This window comes from Euprymna scolopes, chromosome 7 (genome assembly GCF_053919585.1).
Source record: "Euprymna scolopes isolate OS-2025 chromosome 7, ASM5391958v1, whole genome shotgun sequence".
Taxonomy (NCBI): domain Eukaryota; kingdom Metazoa; phylum Mollusca; class Cephalopoda; order Sepiida; family Sepiolidae; genus Euprymna; species Euprymna scolopes.
In genome coordinates this window covers 135,375,020-135,392,632 of record NC_136488.1, presented here as the reverse complement: position 1 = coordinate 135,392,632, position 17,613 = coordinate 135,375,020, and the positions used below count along the sequence as shown (strand labels likewise).

The following is a 17,613-nucleotide window of genomic DNA, read 5'->3' as shown; positions in this document are numbered from 1 at the left end:
TCCTTGATGGAATTGTCTCTGAGATGGGTATATTTCCTGGCGACACACTGCTCTATTACAGAGTCGAGGCGAAAACGAATGAATACATATTTAAGGAAATGGCTAAAACTTCTAGTCTGTAGTGGGGATGAAACTGGATGGTAACATTCAATGCCGTCAAGACTAATCTTATTTCCTTTAATAATAATTTCCTTCTCAAGCACTAATAGCTATGACTAGGGCTAGGACAACAGCATATTCTTTTCATTGTTTTGACTCTCGGGTGTGTATCCCTTGATATTTTATATGCTTTTATATAGAATGATGTGGTTCTCGGTTGATTAACTGTGTCTAACTGTGTCGGATAGATACTCAAGAGTCATGACAATGAAAAGAATATGCTGTTGTCACGGCCCTAGCTATGACTAATGATACATACCTGAAAGTATTTCCCTCAAGTCCTAGGCTTAACATTCACAAATAACATGAATTGGAACAAATAAATTGAAGTAACTGCCAATGTTGCTGCGAGGAAGATGGGCTCTCTCTACTGTGCTAGAATGGTTGCACCCCCATGAGAATATCTTGTATCTCTATAAAACTACTATTAGCCCATGCATGGAATGTTGTTGTCACATTTAGGCTGGTGCATCTGCCACTAGTCTCTTGCTCCTAGATAGAGTTTAAAAAAGAGTCGCCAATCTGATAGGTCCCATCACTGTCAGCCTAACTCCAACCTCTGTCCCATCACCGAGATGTGGCATCCCTGTGCCTATTTTACAAGTACTTTAATGGTACTCAAACGAACTCAAAGCACCAGTACCCCCTCGATATAAATACGCCAGATAAACCCGACAAGCAGCAAAATCCCATCCCTTCAGTTTTGAGATGCAGTAAAACCTTTTAAATAGTCTCTTCCCTCGAACTGCTAGACTCTGGAATTCTCTCCTGCTTTCCTGACTGTACTGACATGCAGAAGTTCAAATGTAATGTGAACAGACATCTCGCTGCCCAACTCCCTACATAGTATTCCTGCAAATCTGTCCTATATAGTAGCCCCTTACGACTTAGTGGCACTGTGTCTTGTTAAGGGTGAAATAATAGCATAAAAAAATAAAAGTAGTAAACCTGTTGAATAGAAAATCATTTAAACTGAGTTTAAAATTCTTGGTAAATTCTCATGCTTCACAGGATTGAAGATCCTGGGTATGACATAAAAAGATATCCAGTGGTGAGGCCCCATTTTGGAGCCGTGGGGAATGTGGAGTTGCCGCTTTGTTACCATTGCTTCCAGGTCCACTTTGGCGCGGCGTGGTAATACATGTTAGAGCATCTGGTACTACTAGATCAGGCTATTTGAAGATACTGGTTTCCTGACAAGGCTTAATGGTATGCATTAGTCATTGTGGTTTTAGCGTAGTAAACATTAGTGAGAATTTTATAACTTGGATTACTTAGGGGAACGGTTCAGTAAGAACTTGTTCACATTGGACTTGAAGACAATCAGATTGTAGTCAGCTGGAAAGCAGGCAAACGGAACAGAGTTCCACAGGCGAGCAGTTCTAAGAAAGAATCCCTGTTCATGGAATCTACGTTTAGATGTAGGCACAGATAAAGAGTGTGGGAAATTGTTGATAGTGGTTTTGGCTAGACGAGTGTTTTTCGTGAAAGTCTGGCGAGGGGGGGGGCCATAGATTGAAGTTCAGATGAGCACCTGCCATGAAAATAACGATAAAGCAGGGACAGGCTCGCTACGTCTCTTCTGTGGGAAAGAGGTGTTATTATAGATGGTAGCTTCCTTCAGTCTTGGCAGACTATGGATAACCACTGCAAGGGTGCCTGCACGTGAAATTTTTGTGGCAAGAGTTGCGCGATCTCCAACCACACCTCTCCTGAGTCAGCATTGTTAAATACCAGTGGCAAATGGAGGTTCAGGACGACTGGAAACAATGCCGAGATAAGCAGAGAGGACATACAATGCTTAGAATTCCCAAATGATCACCCATCTGGTAGTAGCCAGGCTCAATGTTGTTTAACTTAGGTGATCTGATGACAATCAGTCTTTCAACAAGATTATGCTGTATATATATATATATATATATATATATATATATATATATATATATATATATATATATACATATATATTACATTTTTTTAATTACATTTTCACCCCAAACAAGGCACATTGCCACTTTGGTGTAAGGGGCTACTATCAGGGGCAACAACTACTGGGGTACTATGTAGCGATTTGGGCAGCAAGATGTCGGTTCATGTTACACTGGAACTTCTGCACGTCAGCACAGTTGGAGAAGCAGGGACCTGGAATGGAATTCCAAAGTCTAGCGGTTCTGGGGAAGAAACTATTGGAGTAGAAAGATCTTTTACATCTAAGGATCTCTACTGTGTGGGGGTGGGATTTAGCTGCTTGTCGGGTTTGTCGAGGGTGTTTACGTCGTGGGGGCACAAGTGCTTGCAATGGGACAGAGGCTGAAGCTTAGATGCCAGTTCAGGGCCTATCAAATTGGCAACTCCCTTTTGCATCTTGTCTAGGAGCGAGAAACTAGTAGCAGATGCACCAGCCCAAATATGACAGCAATACTCCATACATGGGTGAATGGTGGCCTTATAGAGGTACAGGATACTTTCAGGTGTTAGTAGTTTTCTAGCACGGTAGAGAGAGCCTACCTTCTTTGCAGCAGCCCTGGCAATGCTTTCAATGTAATTGTTCCAACTCATGTTTCCTGTGAACGTTAGGCCAAGGAGTTTGAAAGATGTACTCTCAGATAAAGAATCGTTGGCCATTGCTATTGGTGGTAGAGAAGGTTTCTTGTAATTATTGAAGGAAACTAGTTTAGTCTTGGCAGCATTGAATGTGACCATTCATTTTTGTCCCCATTCCACTACTGATTGGAGGTCCTCCTCTAGTGATATATATATATATATATATATATATATATATATATATATATATGCACACACAAAGTTTATTCAACATAATGAATTAAAAAATAAAAAGTGAAAGAGTCAGCTGACTGGTTTCATACCTCACTCAACAGAGCTAAATCGAAGTATAATTATGATTAAAAAAATAATATGAATATGATTGGGGGGGGGCAAAAAAAATGAGGGGGAAAAAATAGAAACCACATTAAGTCCTAAAAGATTTTCTTTTTGCTGGCAAAGAAAAAGTCCCAAATACTTAACGTAAATGGTTTCTAGAATTTCCAAACGAAAAAGCAAATGCGACCTGCTCAGAATGGAGAGCCAGTCAACTTTAAAATTGAAGGCACAAACATGTTTTTTATAAGGTGTTCACAGATAGATGAACGATGGGTAATATTAAAAACATCTGATAGTGAATAATTTGCATGTCGAATCTTGAATCATTGTTACTGTTTTTTCCTTTCTCTTTGCAAAACTCAATGATGTTCTGCAAAGTCATAAACAAAAAATGATGGAGCAGGTGCTAGTGTGATTGTAAAAGTAAGGAGTGTGTGAACGTGTTCAAGAAATTTGTCATTACTAACAAGCAGAGCATTACCATTGTTCACCAAGGGAAGAGTCTATCAGGCATGTGTATGCAGTGTTATGTTGTATGGAAGTGGAACCTGACCAGTGAGGGTTGAAGACGTTTGTTGCATGAAGTGATACATTATATGTGTAATGTGAGTCTTAATGACAAGCTTAGATCTGATGACCTCAGAGGAAGATTAAATCTGCTGTAAGGGAGGGGATTTGTGCAGAATAGGAGACTTTAATTTGTATGGCCACGTTGAAAGAATTGGTGAAAGTTCTTGAGTAAGTAAATCTAGAATAATTGAGATAGAAAATTGAGTTCATAGAGGAAGGCTAAGAAAAACATGGGATGAAAAGATAATGGACTTGAGAGAAAGAAGGATAAATAAAGACCTGGCCAGAAATAGATTTGGTTGGAAGTCAATTTCTTAAAGTCGTCCACTGCATGCAATGCATATAAAATGAATGTTAAATTGATGATGGTAATTCCGATGATGATGATGATGATGATGATGATGATGATGATGATGATGATGATGATGATGATGATGTCAGCAACAACAACTATGACGACGACGACGATGATGATCATCATCATCATCATCTTTGCAAGTTGTTTTTTTCCCCCTAATTAAACTTTGGAATTTTGAGTGGGCACTTGAAATCTATTAAAGTTAAAAATTAAAATCAGTTCGAAAATTTTAGTCGTTTGGTTATATCAATTTGACACCATATTTTTTTGGCTCGTGTTCCAGAGTTTGTTTTTAATTTATCCTTTAGTTTTTTTATTTGTTTTTTTTTTTATTATTTTATTTATTTTTATTTATTTATTTTTTTTCTTGACAGATTGGATAACAGCAGCGGTTTGTCCCGTTTGGCGCGCAGATTAAGTCAGAAAGAAAGGACAGATTATAAGTGCACAGCTGTCCGTCAGCGATCTACAAGTGTTGATCTGTAAGTGCTTCAAGTTTATTAACGATTATCACTGCGTTCATCCTATGAAAGAAACAGCATTTGAAGTCTTGCAAACTATCTCACTCTGTCTATATCTATATACGAGGATCGTTCCAAAAGTAACGCCTCACATTTTTTAACTCAAAAACTAAGACTTTGAAGTGCTACCAAAACGGGAGTGGTACCATTTAAACAAGTGACCTTTTGTGCTCCAGAATAAATTTTTGTATATATTCTCTATTATTCTCAATGCACTTTTGCCTCTTTTGATAGTTCGATCGTAAAAGTCCGGAGCGTGCTTTGTCGCTTACATCTCTGTTGCCACTGTGAAATCGACGAACTCATCTTTTAACTATGTGACACTAGCTGCATCGGCTTCGTAAACGTTCAACAGGCGCTGTTCGTTTTATTGTGGTTTTGTTTGCATGGTGGAATTCAATAACGCATTTGAGGAACGTCCATGACAGGGGTTATTTTCTTACAGTCTCACACCGTCAATATCTATAACAGTGAGTTGAAACTTTGAAAGTTTATTCATCATAACAATGCAATTTGCAATCCCCTCTAATCTATTCGAGCGGAATAAAAAAAAATAGGGGACATCGCTTTTGGGTCGCCACTCATGCATATATATATATATATATATATATATATATATATATATATATATATATATATATATATATATATATATTCAATTTTCACCCCAAACAAAGCACAGTGCCACTTTGAAGTAGAGGGCTACTATCGGGGACATAAGTTGCAGGAGCATTATAAAGGGAGATGAGTAGCAAGATGTCTGTTTACATTACACTTGAACTTCTGCATGTCAGTACTGTTGGGAAAGCAGAATCTCGGAAGGGAGTTCCAAAGTCTAGCAGTTCTGGGAAATAAACTATTGGAGTAGAAGGCCTTCTTACATCTAGGGATCTCTACTGTGAAGGGGTGGGATTTAGCTGCTTGTCGGGTTTGTTGGGGGTAGTCACGTTGCAGTTTGTCAGAACATTCACCATTAAAGTACTTGTAGAACAGGCAGAGGGATGCAACATTTCGTCGATGGGACAGAGCCTAGATGACAGTTCAGGACCTAGATGACAGTTCAGGACCTATCAGGTTGGCAACTCTCTTTTGAACCCTGTCAAGGAGTGAGAGACAAGCAGCAGATGCACCAACCCAAATGTGACAACAGTACTCCATACATGGGCGAATGGTGGCCTTATAGAAGTACAGAATACTTTCAGGCATAAGTAGTTTTCTAGCACAGAAGAAAGAGATCACCTTCTTTGCAGCAGCCTTGGCAATGCTCTCAATGTATCTATTCCAGTTCATGTTCCCCGTAAACGTTAGACTGAGGAGTTTAAAGAAAGTACTTTCCGGTAATGTGTTAATAGCCATTGCTATATATATATATATATATATATATATATATATATATATATATATATATATATATATATATATATATATATAATTTAAAGGAGATTAGAATAATAGTCTAAAGAGCTAAGTGTATTTTAATGTAATAGTGAAATTACTAGTTTAATTAAAATACAGGAAATGCTCGTTGTAATTTAGATATATAATAAGCTCGATAGTTAAATGTCCTAGAGCTAATTCAATATTAAGTAATGTGATTTATAATTTAAAAGTTTTAAAATTTTTAAAATTTAAAAATAAAAATTTAATTAAATTAAAAATCAGTTTCATAAGAAGGAACAACAACAAAGTCAATTATCTGTACGATCGTTTCGGAAATCCGTGCTTTTTATTTGTGGTATACATGAAGTCACGTAGAATAATTATACATAGTTTTTTTGGTAAGCACGGTCTGCTGATGAGGAGACCGTGCTTACCAAAAAAACTATGTATAATTATTCTACGTGACTTCATGTATACCACAAATAAAAAGCACGGATTTCCGAAACGATCGTACAGATAATTGACTTTGTTGTTGTTCCTTCTTATGAAACTGATTTTTAATTTAATTAAATTTTGATTTTTAAATTTTAAAAATTTTAAAACTTTTAAATTATAAATCACATTACTTAATATATATATATATATATATATATATATATATATATATATATATATATATATATATAATTATGTCAGTCCCTTTTAGAACTCGATTCTTATTATTAAGCATTCGACGTTGAATTTTATGTCAGTCAATCCCATGCGCAGATCATGTTATAATCATGATCATTCTCCCCGTCTAAACATTTATGCTTTATATAAATGTTAATTTCAACCGTATTTCTCGCAATTAACCTTGGCCGTGTGGTTTGTTCCTTGCTAATGTGAGTCGGAGATGGCTTTGTGGCTGAGTTCGAATCTCTCGACCGGCTGTAATCATAACTCCTTGCACTGATGATTCTTGAAAGAATGAAACATAAGTGTCTGTATGTATTAAAAATAATTATAGTAATATATATATATATATATATATATATATATATATATATATATATATATATATATATATATTGTATGTCAGGTCATGTCATATGCTACTGGTACCATATAACCCAGTACTACCTGCCTCATGGTCGGGTCACCAGACTTGTTTGGTAAGGCTAGTCTCCATGAAGGATTAAAAACAAGACCTTCCAAAGGGCAAATGAACCCTTTTTCGGGGGCAACGGTCAACTAGCACCGTGTGTGTTTGCGTGTACGTATGTGTGTGTTGGGGTGGAGAGGGCTCCCGTAAGCCATTGTGAAGGCAACCTTTCTAGGAGAAGCATATCTCTGATTTAAAAAACCATAAAGCGGGAGACCAGTACCCGCATTAAGCTGGTCTGCAGTTTAACTTGTTGCTGGCTATCTTGCTCTTGCTTGTTGCTGGATCTCAACATTTTGAACCGAGAAAGAGAGATTTAGCCGTCGTACAAACCTAAAACTCTGTAACATCATCTGTGTATAGATACTCCTCAGGCATTTGTCCATAAAAATGGTCCTGTGGCGATGGAAAAGTTGTGACGTGTGGAGGCTTGAAATGCTGGAAACATATAATAATTGCTGTCAATGACCGTCTTCAGTGTCATGCCTGCTTGAGCATGTGAATTCACCGGTGGAACTAAAAAAAAAAAAAAAAGTCATTTTTGGGCTCATGGACTTTCAGTGTCTAAGGGAGTGGTACTCGTCTGACAAGACGCTGCAGTCATCATCTATATATATAAAGTCAAAATTTGTTTGTCTGTGTATTATATAAATGGACAGTTTAACACTTACAACATTCAAATAAATTTCAAAGATAGTTATATTTTTTACAGAATCTAAAAAAAAAAAACATTGTAATTCTCCTCCAATGCCATCTAAAATCACTAGGGGTAATTATCGGTTAGGTCCATAAAATAATTGAAATATAAAAAAATAGCAAGATCCATGAAAATTTTGCAGAATAAGAAAAATATTTAATCAACAAATGTTTTTAATAAAGCACAAAAAATTAGTGTTGTGGACAGAAAAACCAATAACACACAGCAAATATGAGTTTATTAACGTATCTATTAAAAAATAATGTCCATTGTATTTTAAATATACATCCAACCTAACTGAGATAAACTAATAAATACTAATAAATACTCAGAAAGTAATATTGTGCTACATAGTTCAATACTAATAATAAAAGCATATTGTAAGAGGCAAGAAAGAGTGCACTTGGCAGCACCTCCTCAAATGCGGTAGCAGTACTTCCTCTCGGGCTGTCTTAGGTTGGAGGTTGCATCAGGAATCGGCTACTTTCTGGAGTAGAATGAAGAACGGCTTGAATAATTGAAGTAGAATTCTCAGGAAATTATTCGAACATAAATGTTGACAAATGGTGAAAAGTTGAAGATAATTTGAGAATGAACATGGTTGATTTTTGCAAAATTCAACAACAGATAATTCAATAACAATACTACTCTTAATCCTCCCCTCAAAAAATAGACATTCGTTTATTGATTTTATTGCTGTTTGCTTGTTTGCATGCAACCTAGCATTCCCATGGCTTGCCCAACCATCAAAATATCGATCGTCGTCTAACTTAGGACCAATCAAATTTGGGCAGATCTCAATCAAAGGTCAAAACCAAGGTTATGAAGAAGGTGAAAATCACACTTGTGGGTGATGAGTAGAGCTGTGACAACAGCATATTCTTTTGATTGTTTTGACTCTTGAGTATATATCTGTTAATATATGTTATATGTTTTTATATGTGAGTATATATCTGTTAATATATGTTATATGTTTTTATATAGACTGATGTGGTTCTCGGTTGATTGACTGTGTCATACTGTGTCGGATATATACTTGAGAGTCAAAAGAATGAAAAGAATATTCTGTTGTTACAGCCCTAGTGAAAACATACAGGGTGGAATGATTAAATTGTCGCTCTAGAAAAGACGACATGATTCCATTTCCGTTTGATGAAAACCGGTTTTCTTTTTTGTTGCAGACCATCTGCTAATTGATCAGTTGTATACAAATCCCAAGAATGATAGGGGCCTTCTATCATGTTTGAAAGTGACACAATGTTCAAGGAGCGAGATCGGAGATGCGTCACTGTACAACTCATGCTCTCTACTAATCTAAGTTATGACAACAGGATCATTGCCAATGCCCTCCAAATGCACGAATAGCAGGGACCTGCCCAGAGTGATGAAAACAAACTTCTGGCCACGGTTATGGTCTTTGGTGTGGTTTCAAGTGACGACCACATCATGCCGCCTCACATCTTTGAAGTTGGCTTGAAAGTCAACACCAAAGTGTACCTGGATGTGCTGAAGACTGTGGTGATCTCCTGGTGCAATCAGGTGGCCGCTGGCAGACCCTGAGTGTGGCAGCAGGGCTCAGTGCCAGCCCACAAGTCCAAAAAGACCAAAGTTTGGCTTCAGAAAGAGTACTATGACTTTGTATTCTTCTCTCGCTGCCCAACCTCTACACCCGACCTGAACCTGCTGGAGTTCTTCGTTTGGTCATACGTAGAGAAAATCACCAACTTGATCTCCCACAACACTAAAGTCAGCCTGATTGCCGCCATCCGCCGAGTATTCGCTAAGCTCCTACTGGAGCTTGTGGAAAAGGCAGGTTGCCAGTTCCAGATCCATATCGAGGCATTGATTGAGTCTGAAGGCGGCTACATTGAATAGACGTCAGCTCTACTACATAATAAAGTCGCCTGAATTTTTTTTTTCGATAAAAGTTTTAAAATAAAGTTGTGTTTTCTTTAGGGCGACAATTTTATTATTCCATCCTGTAGATTCTTTTCATCATAAAGACTTACTGCTTGGTCCATATTGTAACCAATGAAGTAACCACTACATAAAATTTTCGCCTGATCAGATAAATTGTTTTGAGTTTCCATGGCATGACTTCAGGAACACTATATACAATATGGAGAAGTAAAGCCCGGGTAAAACTTTGGCCTATAGTTACGTTGTCAGGTTCAGGTGCACAGTCTCACAACTACCTTGTCTTCTTATTTCATGATAAACTTCATGAAAAAGTGTAACGTTACAGGAACAAACAAACAAAAATAAGTAAGAAAGAAATAAAAATCCGAGTCTGCATTTTTTTAAGTGCGAATAAAACACATTTATTCATGGTTCTTCCAAAACAATGTATTTCACTATCTTTCCAAAGTCTTTTAGCACTCACGTTCTTTTTATAAGTCTCTTTCCCCGCCACCTCACACAGGAGCTAGCCAGTGCTTTCTTGCCCTTGTATTTACACGTCCATCTTTCCCGGCAAGTGACTTGCTTCTCTACTCAACCACATGGTGTATTTTTCTCTCCTATTCTTGTAACACAAGTACGTTCATACTTAATAATTTGCATATATGCTTTAATGGCTGTTGCTTTTGATATTTTCGCTAGCCATCTATCCTTTGCTGCTGCTGATTTTCTCAGCCCATACGTGTTCTGTTGTAGAAGTAAGATCCAGACTTTTGTCCATCCTTACGTTGTCAGGGTGAGGTATGCAGTCCCCTGATTAAGTCATGCTCTTATTTTGTTATAATCTTAATTTTTCATTCTTTACAAGTTACTTACTTCTTTTATTTTTCATTCTTTACAAGTTACTTACTTCTTTTTGTTGTTGTTGTTTTCCAGCGGCAAAGGAAAGCACCTTCCTTTTAGCAGCCAGGGCTCAAGTAATGAGCCGAGCTTTCCGAACCAAATGGCAACGTCTTTTACTTCTCCGGTTTATCCACAAGGACGACTCACTCGTTCATTTTCCAGTATGTATTACAAACATTTTATTTTTATATTTTGCTTATTATTTATTACTAGGGGGGAGGGGCACCTGGCTTTGCCCGGACGTAAAATACGCTTAAATATGATATTTTAAAATTTGTCCATATTTCGTATATATTATTATAGAGTCGTGATTTCAAAAGTAAAAAAAAAAAAAATGTATTTGGACTCCATCAGCTAGGGTCGAAACAAAAATTGTAACATTTTAAGCTGGTGACGTTACCACTATACCAACGTGACACGTACATGAATTGATTAAAAATTAAAGATAAACTAAGATGAATGTACAAAATGTATAACGATTTTCTTTCAATTTTGACCCATTTTTGACCCCTTAAAAACTATTTTAACTCATTGAAGACCCATAAAAGAATGGTCCGTAAAAAATCCAATCATTTGAAACCCCAAGCGCCGCTCTGCGACTTTTAGTTTCGGAGGAGATAAAGTTTAAAAATATAAAGGCGGAGAGACGGACAGACATGTAGCCTTTTATATATTAGATTATTATTTTACAACTAGCAGGACCCGTGGAAATTCCATGAAAGGAGAACTATATTTAATAAACACGTACGTTCTGTGGATGTTTTTCTGAATAGCGCAAAAGAAAAATTGTTTGTTTTTTTTTTTAACAGAAAAAGCAATAACGCGTAACAAATACGAGTTTATTAACATTTCTATGAAAATAGTGTACAATGTATTTTAAATATAGAACTGACTCAATCGGGATAAATTAATAAGGTGTAATAAATCAGCTAAAGTTTATTTTATTAATAGTAGTTTAGTTTTAGTTTTTATTAGTAATGCTTCGAGTATTTCAAGTTTTTGTTTGTTATTGATTTTTACCAATAGTAATAACATCCTGAAACGTTTGTAAAGTTATTAAAATAATTAACCAATGGAAAAAATATATACACGTTATAAAAAAAAATCATATAAGTTGCCTAAAATCAGTTAGATTAATCTATCCCTGACGATGAATGCAGAAGGATTGGAAAGTACTCGGACTTACGACAAATATGGCGATTACATCAGCCAATTCCAGCCAAAAGTGAACACCGTTATTTGGAAGGATCAAAAACAGAATTAATGGACAAAAAATGTCTATCTTATTTAATGAAATATGCTTAGTAAAAAATGTTGCACACACACACACACACACACACACACACACATATATATATATATATATATATATATATATATATATATATATATATATATATATATGCTAGTAGAAGAACACCCCTTAGCAGAACAGTTTTGCACCACGCTTATGTGTCCTTACGAATAATAAAATCAAGAAATAATGATACAACCTTATATCTAGAATCCTTATTCCATCTTTTTATCAAATCCACCAGATAATTAGGATTCTAGAAAATATCTAAAATTTAAGGCTTAAGCTTAAGTGGTCTTAAGAAGTAATTGAAATTCTGGGAATCTTGCTTTGTATCTAATGACTATGGATAAAATTCCAACGCAAATCTGAAATATTTAAATTTTCAGATGCGAGGCTCTGCTCATATGATGCCCCCTAAAAACTCTGTAAACGTATTTAAGAGAAATTGAAATTTTGGAAATATTTAATAATTGATGTCTAATACCTATTGTTAAAATTTCGAAAAGGTTAGGTGTATCTGAATTTTCATGAAGAACTTCCATCCTCCCTTCTTTTACCCCTTTACATAAAACTAAACTAAATATAGCCTACATTACCTATACTTTCCTTTTATAGCTGTGTTCTAAATTCCTAATGATCGGTTAATTAGTTTAGGAGTAAATCCATTACACTTTCTAAATTAAATGTTTGGAACATAGCTTTTTTTTCCATAATCTTTTATGTTGTAGTATTGGTAATCTTAAATGAGCGGAGTTTAAAATCTATCCTTAAAAGAAAGGGTTTCTTTTTAAAAATTTTCAAGTGGTTTTAAATTTTTGATTAGGAGTGTATACACACGCCTAACTTTATAAAAGATAGAGACTAACTTAAAATAAATTTCACCAATGTTTGTGTTGAACACTCGATTTAGCATATAAAGTTATCTTGTCGGATTCTCAAAGTCAGACCCAGATAGCATTTAAGCTGACAAATCAACCTTTTTTTTCTTCTGAGTAAACAATGTTAAATGCACTGACCCTTTTTTTCTGTCCGGTTGTGGTATATGGTCTTTTCGACTCTAGTAAGTCTCGCCCCCTCCCCGCCGCTCTTCAAAAACTCTGTCTTCTTGCTTTGGGAAAGAGTTAATTAATTGCTAAATGTCTGAGGCGCCTCACCAGCAAATGCCGACGGGGCTGCGCGGGCAATTTTAAAGGGCCAAAGTGCACTATATTTCATACTAGCTCATTTTCGCCACCTTCGTGCCTTGTAAACACACCTTGTGCCATACCTTCCTGCTGTAAGAGGAAAGTAAATGCAATTAATGTATCGGCTAGTAGAGTGATAATATTAACGCCGTCGGAGGAAAACTGGCTATTTTTATTAATTAAACTCGGATTATACAGTAGAACCCTGAGATACGACATTAAAAATTAGCAACAAAATACAGTACAGGATATAATATACATGTATATAATAAAATAACATTATAAATAGCACTTAATTTGTTTACGTGTGTCGGTAAAACATACGAGAACAAAGTTGCCAAGATAACAGCTTAGCTTCGTTTAGTTTTGTGCTGAAAAGATAGCAAAAAAAAAAAAAAAATGTTACTTTGTGCGAACCATAAGTCCGAGTGGAAATCCCTCCGATTCCTGAACAAAAACATTCGTAAAATCACACTTAATTGCTTAAGTATGACGAGGCAATAGCTTAGTGGTTAACAACACGAACTGAAAACCGAGGGGTGCCAGTTTCGAATCTAGTTCTTTCCACAGAAACACTTTCATCAAACCCATCCCTAACCGTGCATCTAGGGTGTGTTGTATTTATTTGTTTCCCCACTGAGCAAATTAGGCACAAGGCCGTTTTTTAATTTGGAGAGAGCGGAGGAGAGAGGGAAAAGGGGACCAGCTCCCGAGAGGTGGGACATGGGGGCTGGATAGTGAGAGCCTCTTGGTATATAGGGTTGCCCCTACATGGACCAGAAGCCCATTGTCACAAGGACAATGGTCTTTGATTGCAGCATCTGCCGGAACAGATACTACACTTTGATCTTGGCCCGAGGGTGACTAGAAAGTATATTCAACAACGACATGAAGCCAACACCTCAGCCCCATATTGTTTTTCGTTTTTTTTTGTTGTTTTTGTTTGTTTTTTTGTTGTTTTTTTTACTTGAAAAAGTATCTTAAAAACAGTTTCCACTCATTAAAAGTATACGGGTCGGTAGACAATTTAATTATACTGCGTTTGCTATAATTTGTTGCCTTTTTTATTGTTTTTTTTTGTTTACTAGTTATAAATATTAACTATTCTGTATTATTGGCATTTTGTTTTCTTTTTAACGAAAATAAAAAAAATTATTAAATAAATAAATAAAACTACTAAAATGCTAAAATACTAAATTTTCAAAAGTCTAAAAATAAAATCTCACTAAAAGTTTTCACTTTTTTCTTGTTTTCATTTTATGAGTAAATAGTGATTTTTTTTCTTTGCACTTCTGGAAGCCAAACTAAATTAATAGCTCAAAGACCGGAAGTTTAAATTGGCCAGACAACATCTCAAGTGTCTCCACCTTCTCCACTGCCGCCTGATACGAAACTGGTCATTAGCTACTAAGGGCGAGTAGGATTCATTATACCATTTCTTTTGAACTGTACTGACATTTTTTTTTCTGCGCGAAGAACCAGAACTACAACAGCGTAGATGTTATCTAAGGTTACCGATATACTTGATGGAGTTCATCTCGGAATAAGATTTTATGTGATATTTCTTTGAACCCGTTTATGAATATAAAAGAACCCCAGTCAGTTACGGCCCAAACTGTTCTGGTTAAGTCCACAGTGGAGATTTTAACCTTACAGGCTGGCGGCAAAGAGACGAGAATGGTACCAACACCAAATCTGGATGGTGAGTCATTCATGAGCAACTCTGTTGTTCTGTGTGTGTGTGTGTGTGTGTGTGTGTGTGTGTGTGTGTGTGTGTGTGTGTGTGTGTGTGTTTAGGCATTTCATTTAAACAAACAGTGTTACAAATAACAGAATTCTTCTGTTTCAATTTTCTAATCATCTTTTTTGTGTTGAAATGAAAAAAAAAATTAACGTACATTTCATAAGTGTCACAAACGTTTTCGATTCATTGCTGACTCATCATCAGGTGAAAAAGCATATATATGTATCTTAAAAACAGTTTCCACTCATTAAAAGTATACGGGTCGGTAGACAATTTAATTATACTGCGTTAGCTATAAATTATTTGTTGCCTTTTTTATTGTTTATATATATATTGTTTATTGTTTTATTGTTTATATATATCTTGTTTTTTTTGTATTGATATTCATATTAAAAAGGCTTTTTTCTATATATTTATTTATTTAAAAAAAAGCATATATATATATATATATATATATATATATATATATTTAAAAAGAAAATACAACTTTGTTATATATGGGTCGTGGAATTGCATTCACTAGCAAAATATCTGGTTAATTTGCAAATTCTTTTAAACATTCATTTTAATTAATTCCCTATTAGTTTTTTCGGTTTTCTTATGGAATGATCATCGTGTAATTATATTCATGCAGACATTGTACATGATTTATACTTGCGAAATATTTGCGTAAACAGTTTATAGTAAACACAAACCTGAGTTATTTCCCTGTGGCTTTGAAAATGGCTGGGCCGATTTTTATAAAATTTCACACGAAGGTACTTTATATACCTGGCAGTGTTCTTATATAACTTTTGTATCGATATGTCTTCGATAAGTATCGATAATCGATAATCGAAATAATCCGACGAAAGAAGGAACAGGCGATTTTGAACAAAGTTAACATTTTACACAGCTCAGGAAATATAATAACAATATTGCAAAACGAAAGTTATTGCTATCCATCTATTATTATATAAAAGGTACTTTCCCTCTCACTCTCTCGTTCTCTCTCTCTCTCTCTCTCTCTCTCTTTCAAATATATATATATATATATATATCATAGAAATGAAATCCAATTGCATCTATAAATAGATAAATATATATATGTGTGTGTGTGTGTGTGTTTTTTTGTGTGTGTGTGTGTGTGTGTGTGTGTATTCATTTATTTAAATGCATAAATGCAAAAGTTGAGTCTATTTCTCGCTCTAACTGTAAAGTCAAAACGGCCAATTTCAAATTAATCAGCTATACACAATACACACATAATCTTTTTTTATTTATATATACCGCTTCACGTAAATACGATATCAGTAACAAGGTTAACTAATTTGCGTATTGGTTTGGAAAATAGACATTTTATTGGTTAACTAATATTTGTTATTATTTTTATTTTTTACTTCAATGATTGTTTTGATTTTATTAATTATAATCTCTCTCTCTCTCTCTCTCTCTCTCTCTCTCTCTCTCTCTCTATATATATATATATATATATATATATATATATATATATATATATATATATATATATATATATAACGTCTAAATGTGTCTATAATGGCGTTCTAAAGTTACATAAGATAGTGGCTAATAGTCTAGACACAATAAATTTGTATGTGGCATCTGTTGGTCCAGAGGAGAATTTCTGCAATCAAATTATAATATATAGGAGATAATCTCTCTCTCTCTCTAATATATATATATATATATATATATATATATATATATATATATGTGTGTGTGTGTGTGTGTGTGTGTGTGTGTGTGTGTGTGTGTGTGTGTGTCAGCAAACAGTTAATAAAATATGTTAAAAAAACACTTTGAAATGAGTTTTAAAAAAACCCTGTTTAATCTGAAAAGGAAACACAAGATAAGTGGATAGTCCTTAATCCGCGGAGTTTCGAAGAAATACTTTCCTTCTCATCAGAGAGTAGGAATTAGCAAAATGCGGGATCGGATTTTGCATACAAAAGTATTTGATGAAACAACAAGTAATTCAAAGATCTTACTTGATAACAAAATAAGTTAAGCAGAGGGAATATAGTAAAGAAAAAGGTGATTACACATGAATGATGGAAGATTTTTATTTTATATATATATTCATAATCATTATGAATATATATGTGTATGTATGTATGTATATATATACATATATATATATGTATATATATATATATATATATATATATATATATATATATATATATATATATTGTGTGTGCAAAATCAAGACTTCAAGAAAAGGTGTTGAAGGCAATTGTTACATAAAATGAAATACACTTTTCGTTGCCATCAACACCTTGTCTTGAAGTCTTGGTTTTGCACACACAGTATATTAATGCTCAATTATGAAATGTGATAATTTTGTAGCTTAATCCTTAAGTCAACTTTTTTAGCTTAAAACCTATTGGTATATGAAAATTTACTGAATTACACGAACTCAGTATATTACATATATATATATATATATATATATATATATATATATATATATATATAGTCATCCACATACAGCACTGTTTCGCTGTCTCACAGCTCATCAGTGCGGCCAGACAGGCAACTACCTCAAGCCACGATTGAAACCCGACCCTCTGCACGGCAGTCAAGGCTCCTAACTATTACGCTATTGGCGGCTGCTTGAACGAGTAGTGAGTTTAACGATGTTTTGACATCGTCTGAAATACCTCCGCTCGATTTGTTTACACAAAGAGCGTCGCTTATATGCTAATGGTAATTCGTGTTTCACTTCTCAATATGCTCAACTCAATATATATATATATATTTCATAATCATTTTAAACCTTTATAAATTTTCATTAACTGTTAAAAAATTTTTATGCTATTATGATTAATTTCATATTTGTAGTTTATCTTAATGCATTAATCTGCAAAATTT

At 34.8% G+C, this 17,613-nt stretch overlaps 1 protein-coding gene across 3 annotated transcripts in view; it reads left to right on the top strand.

Annotated features, from left to right (window-relative positions):
• LOC145279984 (ankyrin repeat and fibronectin type-III domain-containing protein 1-like) overlaps nt 1-17,613 on the top strand; it is a 529,276-nt gene that overhangs the window by 425,337 nt on the left and 86,326 nt on the right. For all 3 annotated transcript variants that reach the window (XM_080131579.1, XM_080131580.1, XM_080131581.1), the window contains 2 exons: nt 4,345-4,452; nt 10,548-10,675. In XM_080131579.1, the coding sequence (XP_079987705.1) occupies nt 4,345-4,452; nt 10,548-10,675 (236 nt within the window). The remainder of the gene's footprint in view (nt 1-4,344; nt 4,453-10,547; nt 10,676-17,613) is intronic.